This window comes from Takifugu flavidus, chromosome 6 (genome assembly GCF_003711565.1).
Source record: "Takifugu flavidus isolate HTHZ2018 chromosome 6, ASM371156v2, whole genome shotgun sequence".
Taxonomy (NCBI): Eukaryota; Metazoa; Chordata; class Actinopteri; order Tetraodontiformes; family Tetraodontidae; genus Takifugu; species Takifugu flavidus.
Genome location: NC_079525.1, coordinates 13068408 through 13082601, shown reverse-complemented (window position 1 = coordinate 13082601; position 14194 = coordinate 13068408). Strand labels below are relative to the sequence as shown.

Here is a 14194-nt window from a genome sequence, read left to right as displayed (position 1 = left end):
TGCAGATACGTGTCTGTATATTAACCAGATCCTCCTGTAATAAAGAACTAAAGGCTGACTGTTGTCACGTGACCTGTATCCATCTGTCCCATGATGGAACCTGCCTGGAACATCTGGTCCACAGAAAAAACAAAACAGCTCACAGAACTGGCCCAGTTTAGACCCAAAAATGACAATAAATAATGAAAATGTGTGACACAGTAGAAAAATGGACGAACTTTCTATTGGTCATTGACAGTTTCACTCATCGTCATCAGAATGCATCAAAAATATTTAAACCAACAAACTACACACAGAACCGCAAAGTTTAGAGCTTAAAGGGAGCGACAGGTGAAGATTAAAGCTCAACGCAGCTGAAGAAGTTCCAAAAAGGAGAAATATCATGTGGTGCTTTACCGCCACCCGGTGGACCGCGTGGACTGCTGACAATAGTTAAACGCGCTCCGAGACATTCTGACCTCTGCTGCTCCTCCTGGACTCCAGGGCTGCAGAAATATGCTGCTTTTACAAGTCTTTCAAATCTGTCAGGCATCATAAATCTTATTTATTTAGCTTGGTTGAATAATGGTGGGGAATGGTGTCCGAAAAGCGTCTTTATTTTAAAGTGAACAAGAACAGTTCGGTCCGCGTTCACAGAGAGGCGGAGAGACCTCGAGAGAGTCCAAAACAAGTCCGCAAGGAAAACTAATAGTCAAGCCACAGAAGTCAGGGTTGGCGATGAGGACGAAAACACTCCCCGCTGGCAGACGGGAGTTCAGTCCTTAAATCTAACGGCAGATTGAAGAGAGACCGCAGGTGCGTGTGTCTGCGGGGCAGCTGTGGCTGATGAGCGGCTCCTCCACGCCCCCTGCAGGTAGACACCAGCAACAACGGTCCCAGAAACTGGGAACCCAACAAACGAGTTTTTCAAAGTATTCCTTTCAGACTAAGCAGGAAGACTGAAGACCGACAAGGTGAGTAAACGAAGAGCATTATTGAAAAGAATTGACATTTGTGTTTGGAGGTAAAATCAAGATTTGAATCAACTAGACGTTATATTTAGTTTTAGCACAAAACATCATTATACATTATAAATGAATCGGTCTTATTTAACTTTCTTATAGTCTGGCTTTAGTTATAGTTGAATAGTCTTTCTAAGTGAAGTTTTTTTTATGTTTCTGCTCTTTGCTACTGATCCTAAAAGAACTTTAAACCCCCCAGAATGCTTTAATGGTAGTAATATATACGCCATAAAGCTGTTGATTAGGTTTTAAAAGTGAAAGTATTCTCTTCAGACGAAGCTGGAAGAGCGACATTTTTGTGACAGGTGAAAAGCTCTGAGAGTTATTAGAGTTTTTCAACAGTCCAGGTTACAGCTGGATATTTTGTTATTACCTGTCAAACAACATCTAATCGTGTGCAAATTAACATCTCTCAGCTGGACCAATTTAAGACAATAAACTTTCAAAATAACTAAATAAATAAATCAACACAGGATCACAGGACACCAACAGGATTTTTGGTTCATGTTGCACGTTTTCTCACAGTGGTTTATTGTTCTATGTTGTGGAACCACTGTGAAAGAAATGCAGGAGTGGGTGTCATTTCTTTCATCTATTTTAAATAGAGCAGTGATCTTGGAGAACTTGGATTCTAGAAATAATTGAAGAGGGGAACAAATGAGGGGAGTTAAAAAGTCCTGACTAGTATGTTTATGTAGCACCAAATAATTTATTGGCTGAGCTGAAGACAGTCCTTTCACCATGTTGGCCTGTGGAAAACCAGTGTTGTCGGGCCCGATGGACCAGCGTCCCCGTCGTTGCCGGACCACCGTTGGCCACCATTTGGGTTTGGGATCAAAGTCGGGCGTTCCTGTATCCGGTTCTCCTCACGGATCCATGACTACAACATGTTGCTGCAAGTGCAGAGACGTTTGCTCTGGAAAGAACTTTAGAGCACATTCAGTGCTGCAGGATGAGGGGCTGGAAAAGGTGCCAGTTCTTTTCTCACTGCAGGGAACAGTTAAAAAAAACAGCTTAAACTCTGAAAACATGAAAATTATACATATACATCATTGATTTATTGATTCAGTTGTTATCCAGAATGTATTAGAAATGTTCCTGTTTGATAAAAATGCAGTGAATTGGGATTATTTAACTACAACCTCTACAGATTATTCACCTTCATCAGTCTCATGACTATTTCTGATGTTTCCTCAGGATGGACGAGGACAGAGCAGAGTCCACAGTGCCCAGCGTGTGTGTCCCTGAAGATGACCAGTCCATAGGTAGAGGAATAGGCTTCAGAAGTTCAGAGAAAATGTAAGAAAACTAAAGCGTGATGATGTGTTTGTGTGTCCAGCTGTTAGTCACATTAACAGCAGCAGGTTGTGAGTTTATTATTGGAGATGTTTAACACTTAAACCTCAGACAGTCATATAGTTACATACTTAATGTGAATATTGTTGATTGGAAACAAGAATCATGTTTTAAACTGAAAGATGAATTCAGACATAAATGCTGGAACAATATTGAGTCTTGATCAGTTTCTTTCATCCTATAAATCAAAGGACTAATAGAGATGTGTTTCATAGTGAGAGGGGGGAGCACATCCTATCAAACTGGGACCAGTCAGCTCCACCAGGAGAGTCCTCTTGTTCACAATCTGAAAGCAGATCTGGAGATGCTGAAATGAAGCCCAAACAAAGTAAAATTGTTCAATATAAAATTTAACTTGTGATGTCATGAATTTGTAGTTGTGTTGATGATTTATGATAGATGGAAATCATTGGTTTACTTATGTTCAGGAGGTGATCTGCAGGAGGTGATAGAAGGTCATAAGATCAGTCTGAAGAGCAGATGTGAACATGTGACTGAAGGAACTCATGAAGCAGGAAGTGGAACCCTGCCGAACAAGATCTACACTGAGCTCTACATCACTGAGGGACAAAGTGAGGAGGTGGACACACAACATGAGGTGAGACAGCTTGAGAGAACCTCCAAGAAGAACATCCAGACACTCCAATCAAGTGCCAGGACATCTTCAAAGTCTTATCTGAGCAACAGAGACACATCAGAGTGGTTCTGACCAACGGTGTCGCCGGCGTTGGAAAAACCTTCTCAGTGCAGAGTTCAGTCTGGACTGGGCAGAAGGTTTGGAGAACAAGACATCGGTCTGGTGCTTCCGCTCTCATGGAGGGAGCTGAACTTGATCAGAGATTTGTCATTAATTTGTAGTTGTGTTGATGATTTCTGATAGATGGAAATCATTGGTTTACTTATTTTCAGGAGGTGATCTGCAGGAGGTGATAGAAGGTCATAAGATCAGTCTGAGAGAAGATGTGAACATGTGACTGAAGGAACTAATGAAGCAGGAAGTGGAACCCTGCTGAACAAGATCTACACTGAGCTCTACATCACTGAGGGACAAAGTGAGGAGGTGGACACACAACATGAGGTGAGACAGCTTGAGAGAACCTCCAAGAAGAACATCAGGACACCCCAATCAAGTGCCAGGACATCTTCAAAGTCTTATCTGAGCAACAGAGACACATCAGAGTGGTTCTGACCAACGGTGTCGCCGGCGTTGGAAAAACCTTCTCAGTGCAGAAGTTCAGTCTGGACTGGGCAGAAGGTTTGGAGAACCAAGACATCAGTCTGGTGCTTCCGCTCTCATGGAGGGAGCTGAACTTGATCAGAGATGAGCAGCACAGTCTCTCTCACTGCTTCATATTTTCCATCCAACATTACAGAAGATCAGAGCAGAAGATCTGACTGTCTGGAAACTTCTGTTCATCTTTGATGGCCTGGATGAAAGCAGATTTTCACTGGGTTTCAACAAGCATCGGGTCATCTCTGATGTCACACAAGTATCGTCAGTTGAGGTGCTCCTGGTGAACCTCATCCAGGGGAACCTGCTTCCCTCAGCTCTCATCTGGATCACCTCCAGACCTGCAGCAGCCTATCAGATTCCTCCCTCGTGTGTTGACAGGATCACAGAAGTACGAGGTTTCACTGACTCCCAGAAGGAGGAGTACTTCAGGAGGAGGTTCAGTGATGAAGATCTGTCCAAGAGAATCATCTCACACATCAAGGCCTCCAGGAGCCTCCACATCATGTGTCTGATCCCAGTTTTCTGCTGGATCACTGCTATAGTTCTGGAGGACATGATGACCAGAGACCAGAGAGGAGAGCTGCCAAAACCCTGACTGACCTCTCTCACACTTCCTGAGGGTTCAGATAAAGAGGAAGAAGCAGAAGTATGGAGGAAAGCAGAGACCAGAGGAACTGAATGAGGCTGATAAAGAACTCCTTCTGAAGGGGGTCGGCTGGCGTTCAACATCTGAAGAAAGGAAACATCATGTTCTACTCTGAAGACCTGGAGCGATGTGGACTGGACGTCTCCGAGGTGTCGTGTACTCAGGAGTTTGTACAGAGATCTTCAAAAGAGAGAGTGTGATCTTCCAGAAATCAGTCTACTGCTTTGTTCATATGAGCATTCAGGAGTTTCTGGCTGCCGTCTACATGTTACCGTTACACCAGGAAAGACACAGTGGTTAAAAATAAGTTCCTAAAATATTCAAAACCAAACCGTTTTTCCAGGTTTGCTGGGTTGTTTACAAATTACGATCCAGTCAATCTCTTGATGACTTCCTCAGGAGAGAACTAATGGAATCTCTCAAAAGTAAAAATGGCCACCTGGACTTGTTTCTTCGCTTCCTTCATGGTCTCTCTCTGGAGTCCAATCAGAGGATCTTGGGTGGACTGTTCTATCAGATGGAGAACCATCCAGAAACCATCCAGAAGGTCCTCAACAACCTGAAGGAGGTGAACAGTGATGAAATCTCCCCAGACAGAAGCATCAACATCTTCCACTGTCTGATGGAGATGAAGGATCAGTCAGTCCATCAGGAGATCCAAGAGTTCCTGAAGTCAGAGAAGAAATCAGAGAGGAGACTGTCAGAGATCCACTGTTCAGCTCTGGCCTACCTGCTGCAGATGTCAGAGGAGGTTCTGGATGAGCTGAACCTGCAGCAGTACAACACCTCAGATGAGGGACGACGTCGCCTGATTCCAGCTGTGAGGAACTGCAGGAAGGTCGTGTAAGTAAAGATTTTTGGGGCCGGACATCGGCGTTTAAATCAACCGAGTCGATCATGTCAGGTAGCAATACCCCCTCCAGTGGTCATTCGTCAATTCTTTATTTCCATTGCAGCGTCCATAAATTAAAAAAGAAAAACAACAATTCATCAGAAATGTTCAACACTGGCTGGATATAAGTTCAAAGTTCAATCCAGACAAACCAACATAAGGCAGGAATAATAGGAGCCACAAGTTAACTTACTATCATGAAATTACTGTCATGTCATTAAATAACTTTTGTTTGTTTGTATACATCGTATTCAAACAACAGAAAAACACATTTTAACTAATGACACGTGACTATTTTGCTCCATTTGTTCAACGTAAAAACAGCCGGCCTCGTTGGTTTAAATGAGTGTTTTAGGTCTTTGTGGCGGTTACGTTTGGAGCCTTTATGTGACCCACAAAGTTGTTTGACCCTTTCCACACCCGTTAGGTGGCAACTTCATCACTAGCAACAAAAGGTGCAGTGAAAATGATTTGAAGGAAAACAGGCAGATGTAACAGAAGCTGACGGCAATCGATGCAACCAGAGACTCTGATGTCATCGATAGGATCGCTGAATAAAGACTTGACGCACGATCGTACAAATTGGATGAAATGCAAAATATCCAAAGAGCCGATAGACAGATAAAAAGATGCACATTTCTTTAAACCATTTGCTATAATCATTTTAAATATTGAGTAATTATGAGCTGTTCTAAAATAAGACAAATGTTAAGAATAATTCAGTTGCATTTCAGATCTGATGGTCGTTCAAACTGTTGCTCTACGGTGTTGAATTTAGCTTTTCCAGGAAATGAGCTACTTGTGTTGAGGTAGATTCTCAGATAAGTTGATTAGAAATCCAAAGTTTGACTCACTATTTTGTGTTCATACACAACAGACTGTCTGGTACTTTTCTTTCAAAGAGTCATTGGGAAGTTGTGGCCTCAGCAATGACGTCAAACCCTTCTCATCTACGGGAGCTGAGCTTAAGCAAGAACAAAGCCTGACAGATGCTGGATTAAAGTTACTGTGTTCTGCAATGATGCATCCAAACTGCAGACTGGAGACGCTCAGGTCAGGAGGCCTCTGTTGGTCTTTTCTAAATTTCTTTACATTTTCTGCTTTTCTCTTCATTTTCATATTTAGAATGTGTTTTTATTTGCCCCATTTATTGGTTTTCTAGGTTGTCACGCTGCAGTTTATCAAAGATCAGCTGTGACTCTTTGGCCTCGGCGCTGAGGTCCAATCCCTCCCATCTGAGGGTTCTGGACCTGAGTGGGAACCAGCTGAAGGATCCAGGAGTGAAGCAGCTCTGTGTTTTCTCCAGGATCCTCTCTGTAAGCTGGAGACTCTCAGGTCAGCTTTCTTTTATCTTCGACATTACAACTAAACAATGAAAGGCTTCAAGATAAACTCCATTGACTTTTGGAGAAGAGAAGTGTAGTATGAATTTAAATGAGCCATTGAAAGACAATTTTATAGATACTTTTTAACTATGTTGTTGCTGTAATATCCCAGTTTATCAGTGGGGCCAGAGCTCTCCTGACTCCAAGGGCCCTGATTAAATAATGAAATAAAATGAAATAATGATTTTGAGCAAGTGTAATATGACCTCCAATAAGAGATCATTTCTTGCCATGATTCCTTATCCAGCCTGAGTGACTGCAGTTTATCAGAGATCAGCTGTGACTCTCTGGCCTCGGCGCTGAGGTCCAATCCCTCCCATCTCAGAGAACTGGACCTGAGTGGGAACAAGCTGAAGGATCCAGCAGTGAAGCTGCTCTGTGGTTTTCTCCAGGATCCTCTCTGTAAGCTGGAGACTCTCAGGTATGCAGTAAATTAAATACTGAAATGAAAAAGACTGAAAGCTGACCTGGTTTATGGTGGCAGAAGGAACTGCCGGCTTTCTAAACCAACACTAAATGATGACTGTATGTGCAAGAACTGTAAAATGGCATCTTTTATCTGTCATTCAGATTAAAGTACTGCAGTTTATCAGCGATCAGCTGTGACTCTCTGGGCTCGGCGCTGAGGTCCAATCCCTCCCATCTGAGGGTTCTGGAGCTGAGTGGGAACCAGCTGCAGGATTCAGGAGTGAAGCTGCTCTGTGGTTTTCTCCACTTTCCAAACTGCCGACTGGAAACTCTGAGGTAAACACCATTCTCAAAAATGTCCATTATTCCATCCGAGGGTCCTCACACTTTCTGAGTGTGTGTGTTGTGCCCAGTTCCTTCAGGAGGGCCACACGGTGACCACTTATTCATGAAAATTGATTTAAGGACAATGAAAAAGCCGACAGATGGTAACCAAAATTAGACAAAACTACATGAGGGTGCCTGGTAGACACCAGCCAACGAGGAGGGAGATGGTGAGGGAGACAGGAAGTCATCTAAAACAGGTGTGCCTTTAAAGATGAGCCACAGGTGAGATGGATCTCCATGATGAGATGGGAGGGAAAGAGGTGGGGAGAACCTGGGAAGAGTGAGGGCCATAACAATATATATTCTCCTCTGGAACAGTGCAAACCTGAGGGGTTGGAATTGTGGTAATTACATATTACTATCATTTTTTAACCTGTAACTAAATTAAATATTTACAGATCATGCCTTTGAGTAACCTTTCAGATTAATACTGGTTTCACTTATAACCTTATAAAAGTTTCCCTTCTTTATTTAGATTAAAGGACTGCAGCTTATCAGAGATCAGCTGTGACTCTCTGGCTCGGCGCTGAGGTCCAATCCCTCCCATCTCAGAGAACTGGACCTGAGTGAGAACCAGCTGAAGGATCCAGGAGTGAAGCTGCTCTGTGGTTTTCTGCAGGATCCTCTCTGTGAGCTGGAGACTCTCAGGTCAGTCAGAGATGATCCAGTACTTTCCCAGGTGTAACTAGTTAGACAATAAATGTTTTCATATTTGATCTTTGTTATAAACATAGTGTTACAGTTCTCGGAAAAAAGACCACACAGGATAGATTTACAGGATTAAACTGGTTGTGGAAATCTGTCCCATGTGAGGATGGTCATCAATGACTAGAAAGGAAGTATCAGTTGTAGATTTGTCTTGTTTTATTTTAGGCTGGCCACAAATCCGCCCAAACATTCAGACCAATCAAAAATGGTTCTTCCTGTCTTTTAAAGATCAGAAGGAAAACTAGAAAACCCAAAAAGAAAGCTGCTGCAGTGTGCCATGCCCCTTCTCTACTGAGAAAACCCATCCCAAAAAAGATAAAAGCCCAAGTGTGAAGTGAGCACCCTGTTGAACCTTGGTACCGAAAGCCTGCAATCGTTCTCATCTTAGGTGGCTTCATTACAGCCAGAAGCCCAAACCTGCCTCCCTCTAAAGGGGCAGCAGGTCAGTCCAACCACAGAACCAATGTTTTCTGGCAGCATTGAGCTTGCAGTGGGGCAATCAAACACACTGTGTGGGTGGCTCTCTTTCCTTTTCTCATCTGGAGAACAAGTGACACCAGCTGCCAATCATTGTTGGAGAACTGTGCAGTCAGGGGAACTATGCGTCCAGACTATAGCCACCCTTCCAGCATCCAGCAGTGTCTAAAACCTTTGATTTGGTTTCACCAGAGAGTGTAGGGATTGCAGGGTCACTGCAGCATCGCCCACAAGCTATCAGGAGTGGGTCGCTTTGTCCCAACTCCTGACAAGAGTTGAGTGCTATTGAGAAATGTGGTCTCACAAACTTGGAAGGTATTTTGACCTACACACACTTTACATACGGTGTAGATCTTGCCCAACCGCCCTGAAAGAACCCAAAATACGAACATACTGCAGATAAGCCGGTGCAGGACGAGAGGTTTGTTGCTTGTAAGCTGTGTTTTGCTCTGGTACATGTTGATTTTTATTTGTCTTCTCTCAAAATAATTGTTATTTTAGACTAAGTGGCTGCAGTTTATCAGAGACCAGCTGTGATTCTGTGGCCTCAGCTCTGAAGTCTAACCTCTCCATCTGAGGGTTCTGGACCTGAGCAACAACACGTTGCAGGATTCAGGAGTGAAGCGGCTCTGTTCTGGACTGGAGAGTCCAAACTGTAAACTGGAGACGCTCAGGTCAGTCTTCATTTTTCTACCCTATACCAGCTGCTACGATGGTGAAGTGAGGCTGTCTCAATACTGCTGTGATGCACGACATTAAAGAAATTTGTAATATTGTGAATTCAGGTCTGACCCAACTAAGAACTAACGTAGGTTTAGTACTGACGCAGATAACATGCAGACCTGCACCGTATAACCTTATCCTGCATTTTTCAGATTGCGTTACTGCAGGTTATCAGAGATCAGCTGTGACTCTCTGGCCTCGGCGCTGAGGTCCAATCCCTCCCATCTCAGAGAACTGGACCTGAGTCACAACCAGCTGCAGGATCCAGGAGTGAAGCTGCTCTGTGGTTTTCTCCACTTTCCAAACTGCCGACTGGAAACTCTGAGGTAAACACCATTCTCAAAAATGTCCATTATTCCATCCGAGGGTCCTCACACTTTCTGAGTGTGTGTGTTGTGCCCAGTTCCTTCAGGAGGGAGGGCCACACGGTGACCACTTATTCATGATAAATTGATTTAAGGACAATGAAAAAGCCCACAGATGGAAACAAAATTAGACAAAACTAGGTGAGGGTGCCTGGTAGACACCAGCCAACGAGGAGGGAGATGGTGAGGGAGACAGGAAGTCATCTAAGACAGGTTGTGCCTTTAAAGATGAGCCACAGGTGAGATGGATCTCCATGATGAGATGGGAGGGAAAGAGGTGGGGAGAACCTGGGAAGAGTGAGGGCCATAACAATATATATTCTCCTCTGGAACAGTGCAAACCTGAGAGGTTGGAATTGTGGTAATTACATATTACTATCATTTTTTAATCTGTAACTAAATTAAATATTTACAGATCATGCCTTTGATTAACGTTTCAGATTAATACTGGTTTCACTTATAACCTTATAAAAGTTTCCCTTTTTTATTTAGATTAAGGAGCTGCAGCTTATCAGAGATCAGCTGTGACTCTCTGGCCTCGGCGCTGAGGTCCAATCCCTCCCATCTCAGAGAACTGGACCTGAGTCAGAACCAGCTGCAGGATTCAGGAGTGAAGCTGCTGTCTGATCTCGTAGAGAATCCACACTATGGGTTGGAGACATTGAGACAGTAGCTGGTTGAAGCCAGTCAACTCCCGCTCATCTGCTGCATCACTCACTGACCACTGGTGAAGAGCATCTGTGGAAACATCTGCCGTCTACTCCGTCCATAGATGAAAAAAATCAGTTTTCAAAAAGCGCTGGTGGACTTTCAGGAGATCAGTCGATGGTCGACAAAGCAGAAGCAGCTTCGCCTTGAAGTTAAAATAGTTCCTGGTATCATCGGGGTTGTGTGTATATTTATATAACACAATCTCAAGTTGTTTATTTTAAATAAAAGAACACTGTGAGGTCACCTGATAACAAACAAACTAATTGGGGACTAAACTAATTTTTGTTGCAAGAACTTTGGTTCTTCAGAAATTTCTATGTTGGCTTCCACAGATTGTGCATTCACTAAAAACTCAGTGTTTTTGAGGAACTACCAGGAGTGGCTGGAGTTGAGGCCAATGATGCTATAGCTACATATAGGTACATATAGATCACTGCTATCCTCAACCCAAAAGACCACCAGTTGGAGCAGCAATACTAAAGATAGGAGGTTGTGGTCGTTGCACAGACGCGGAGTGATATCACGCACAAACTATGTTCTATATACCGTATTATCGCAACCATAGGTACTGATACTGATGTGTGTATGTCTGTGTGTTATAGTGGAAAAATCACATGTTCATATATCCTCTTTCATATGTTATTAAGTCACATGTTCATATATCCTCTTTCATATGTTATTAAGTCACATGTTCAGTGAGCAGCTGCTCCACCCTCGCTGTGTGAAGGAGAGGTATCGTAGATCTTTCCTGCCGGCTGCTGTCAGACTGCACAATAAACAGAACACCCGCTAACACAATCTGAATATTATATATTCTGATATGTATATTGTATTCACCCTCTGTACTATGTACAGGTACACAGAGGCCAAGTATCCATTTATCTGGATTATTGTAAATATACATCCTCTTTGTATATTCCATTTGATTTCTATTTGATTTTATCTTATTTTTCTCTGAGTGCTCTTGTTGCTGTTGTTGCACTGTAAATTTCCCCGTGTGGGACAATAAAGGATCTGAATCTGAATCAGAATATATCCTCTTTCATATGTTATTAAGTCACATGTTCATATATCCTCTTTCAAATGTTATTTGTTGTGGTTCGGTTTCTGGTCGGCACTCGGACAGGAACGGCATTTTGTGATCTTAGATTTGATATTTTCTTAATTTGAAACGTTACTGTGTTTGCTTATGTGTTTATCTGCTTTGTGTTATGTGACTGAGGATCAAAACATTTTTACATGTACATTTTGGCAAAAGTTAAAAATACATTTGTGTAATGCTAATAGTTTAATATCATACTGTCGAAATATTTGCATGAGGAAGTTTATGTAATGACGTGAAACTACATTTTGGGTAGAAATAAAGTTGATGAGTCCTTATATTTTCTGTTAAGTTTAAATGTATTTTTTTTATTTTACTCTTTATTTGCATATTTGAATGAAAGTTGAACGCAGTGGTCGGCTCCTTTGTTTACTTCCGGTTACTGTCGCTAATTTCCGGTCCCGTGAGCTAACTCTCGCTAGCTTGTCACTGACGGTGGTTGTCAGCGCAGCATCAGCGAGTCTCCAGCCCGGACGCGGCTGCCTGGACAAGGTGAGCTGGATGACCCGGAAAGCGTCCTTTTAGTCCGTTTTTGCGAGGATGACAGAAACGGGAACCTTTGGGCAGGTCCTGTGAAGTTGGACACGTCGGTGATTGAGAAGTGGAAGGAAAACGACCCTTAAATAGCTTTTTAGGACTAGGAAATGACAGATATCACAGAAAAAGAGCTCATCAATAACTGTAAATGAGCCAGACTTGCTGGTCAAACCAGGCTTTTGTAGGAAATCTGGCCTCGTTTTAAGTTTTTTAAATGCATTTCTTTAAACTCTTAGAACACAGAGGAACTCTTGTATTGGGGGCAGAAAAGGTACATTTTTATCTGGTAAAATTCAGTCAAAAGAGCACTAAAAGCATGAATAAACTGAATCATGTAGATTCTAATGACATAAGCTGGAGCTCCTACAGTTACACAGCCCATAATGAGACTGCAACTGTTTCTGTCAAAGTTAACTTTTATACAGTTTACATTCTGCAGATTTCTGTCAAATTTCAATGCAAACATTCACGTTAATCGATATAATAGAAATCTGTTACACATCATGGATCAGTCAGTAATCTGGGACAACAGCAACGTTTAATCCTGGATCACTGCTCGATATATTTAAATGAACAAAGACAGCTGATACTGATTTAAGTAAATACAGTAAATATATCAGTCGGTGCACAATGAATTTGACACGGTTCTGCTTTATCAGTTGAATGAGTGACATTGAATCATTTATTGATCTAATCAAGTGTTGCTCTTTGTTTCCAGCACCTTCGCAACAGGAAAAAATACATTTCACATTGGAGATGTGGAACCAGAGAAGGATCCAAACACTGCGGAATAGGCTTCCTCCTCAAATGGGGTGAAATCCGTAAATGTCTGGTCACCGGCGAAGTCGCGGCCCAGGCTTTGGTCGGCCGGGTCCATTTCCCCACTGTCTTGTCTTTCTCGCTCCTCCTGTGAGGGATGAAGGTGAAGAGTGGGAATAGAAGAAATTCTGCTGAGCCAAGAGAACTTGTTGACCACCTCACCTCGGGGCTTCCCATTAAAAACTCTACGAGGGAGCTGGATCTCTCTCGGGTCTGGACCCCCTCCAGGATCTTATACACCATCGACCGGCAGAACTTTTCCGTCACTGTCTTTTCCAGCCTTGTCTGTTTGTGCGACAAGAAAGGGGTGAAAATGGACCGGCGGATGGGAAAAACCCTGAAAGGCTCAAAGGCTTTGATCATACGACACCTCCAGGTGGCGCCGGAGCTCTGCCGTCCTGTCCTCGGACACAGCGAACCCCATGAGCGTCACCTGCACCGAGGCCCCCTGCAACAGCACCAGGTTGGTTGACAAGCGCCCCGTCACTCAGGGTGGCGTGCGCGGCCCGGACTGGTAGTTGGTTGTTGAGTTTCCTGTCCATTGAGCCAGTTGACCACAGAACCTCTGGGCTGGAACTGGAGGGTCGGTCTGAGCACCATGACACTGCGCTGGTGGATCCCTGTGGAAGTCAAAGGAACCGGTGCTGACGTCTGTACTTTTGAGGAGTTGTTGCATGTGAATTTTCTAGTTTTGCCCTCACTGATTGTGTTTCATTGTGTTTGAGGAGGGAGCAGAAGGTGCTGATTCTTTAGATTAGCCGGGTTCTGGATGGGGTGTCGGTCAGGACACATCAATGAGAAGAGTTCAGTGGGTTCTAGTTCTATAGTTGCTGCTGCGGCTGAAGGCAATGCGTACCAGCAACATCAGTTGTAATAGAATCTAACGCGCTTGTAATGTCTGTTGCTTTCCATCAAAGCTTCTTTGATCTTTCATCCCTGAAAAACCTCACCTGGATTGTTTGGTAGAACCAAGAACCTCCAGCCCACCGCTGTCCAGTACTGAAGAGGAGCTACAGGAGTGGTCCTGTTCGGTCCTAAACCACCTGATAAACGCAAAATCAAGTCAATGCAAACTCATTTTGGCCACAAAATTGTAGAAATGTTACATATTTACGTCCCTCTTTGAGGTCTATGAAGCCCGAGACGCGCAGATTACAGCCTCATTTTGAACAGGGCAGCGCTGAGTTGGAGCTTTATCACTTCATACCTGGATGAAGATGATTCGGTAACTCAGTTTCGTTCAAAACGCCCCAGAAATCGAACGCGACTTGCGTCAGAGCGCCGCGCTCAGCGTCCGTTTACCCGTAACTATGGCAACGGAGCGTGGAAAACCCAAAGCAGGAACCGCTACTGCAGTTTATCCCTACCAACCAGGAACAGAAATAAAAACTATTACACACACGCACACACACACACACAGCCCTGGTGTCCCAGGTTGGCCTG

At 43.5% G+C, this 14194-nt stretch overlaps 1 protein-coding gene and 1 long non-coding RNA gene across 2 annotated transcripts in view; both read left to right on the top strand.

Annotated features, from left to right (window-relative positions):
* LOC130527055 (NACHT, LRR and PYD domains-containing protein 12-like) overlaps positions 1 to 12781 on the top strand; it is an 86377-nt gene extending 73596 nt beyond the window's left edge. The window contains exons 14-15 of the mRNA XM_057035144.1: positions 6762 to 6935; positions 12651 to 12781. Coding sequence (XP_056891124.1) covers positions 6762 to 6935; positions 12651 to 12726 — 250 coding nt within the window. The 3' untranslated portion in view covers positions 12727 to 12781. The remainder of the gene's footprint in view (positions 1 to 6761; positions 6936 to 12650) is intronic.
* LOC130527059 (uncharacterized) lies at positions 7549 to 11673 on the top strand. The gene is made up of 4 exons (XR_008950927.1): positions 7549 to 7957; positions 8996 to 9168; positions 9370 to 9543; positions 10075 to 11673. It is a non-coding gene; the product is annotated as an uncharacterized LOC130527059 (long non-coding RNA).
* Positions 12782 to 14194: the final 1413 nt, after the last annotated feature.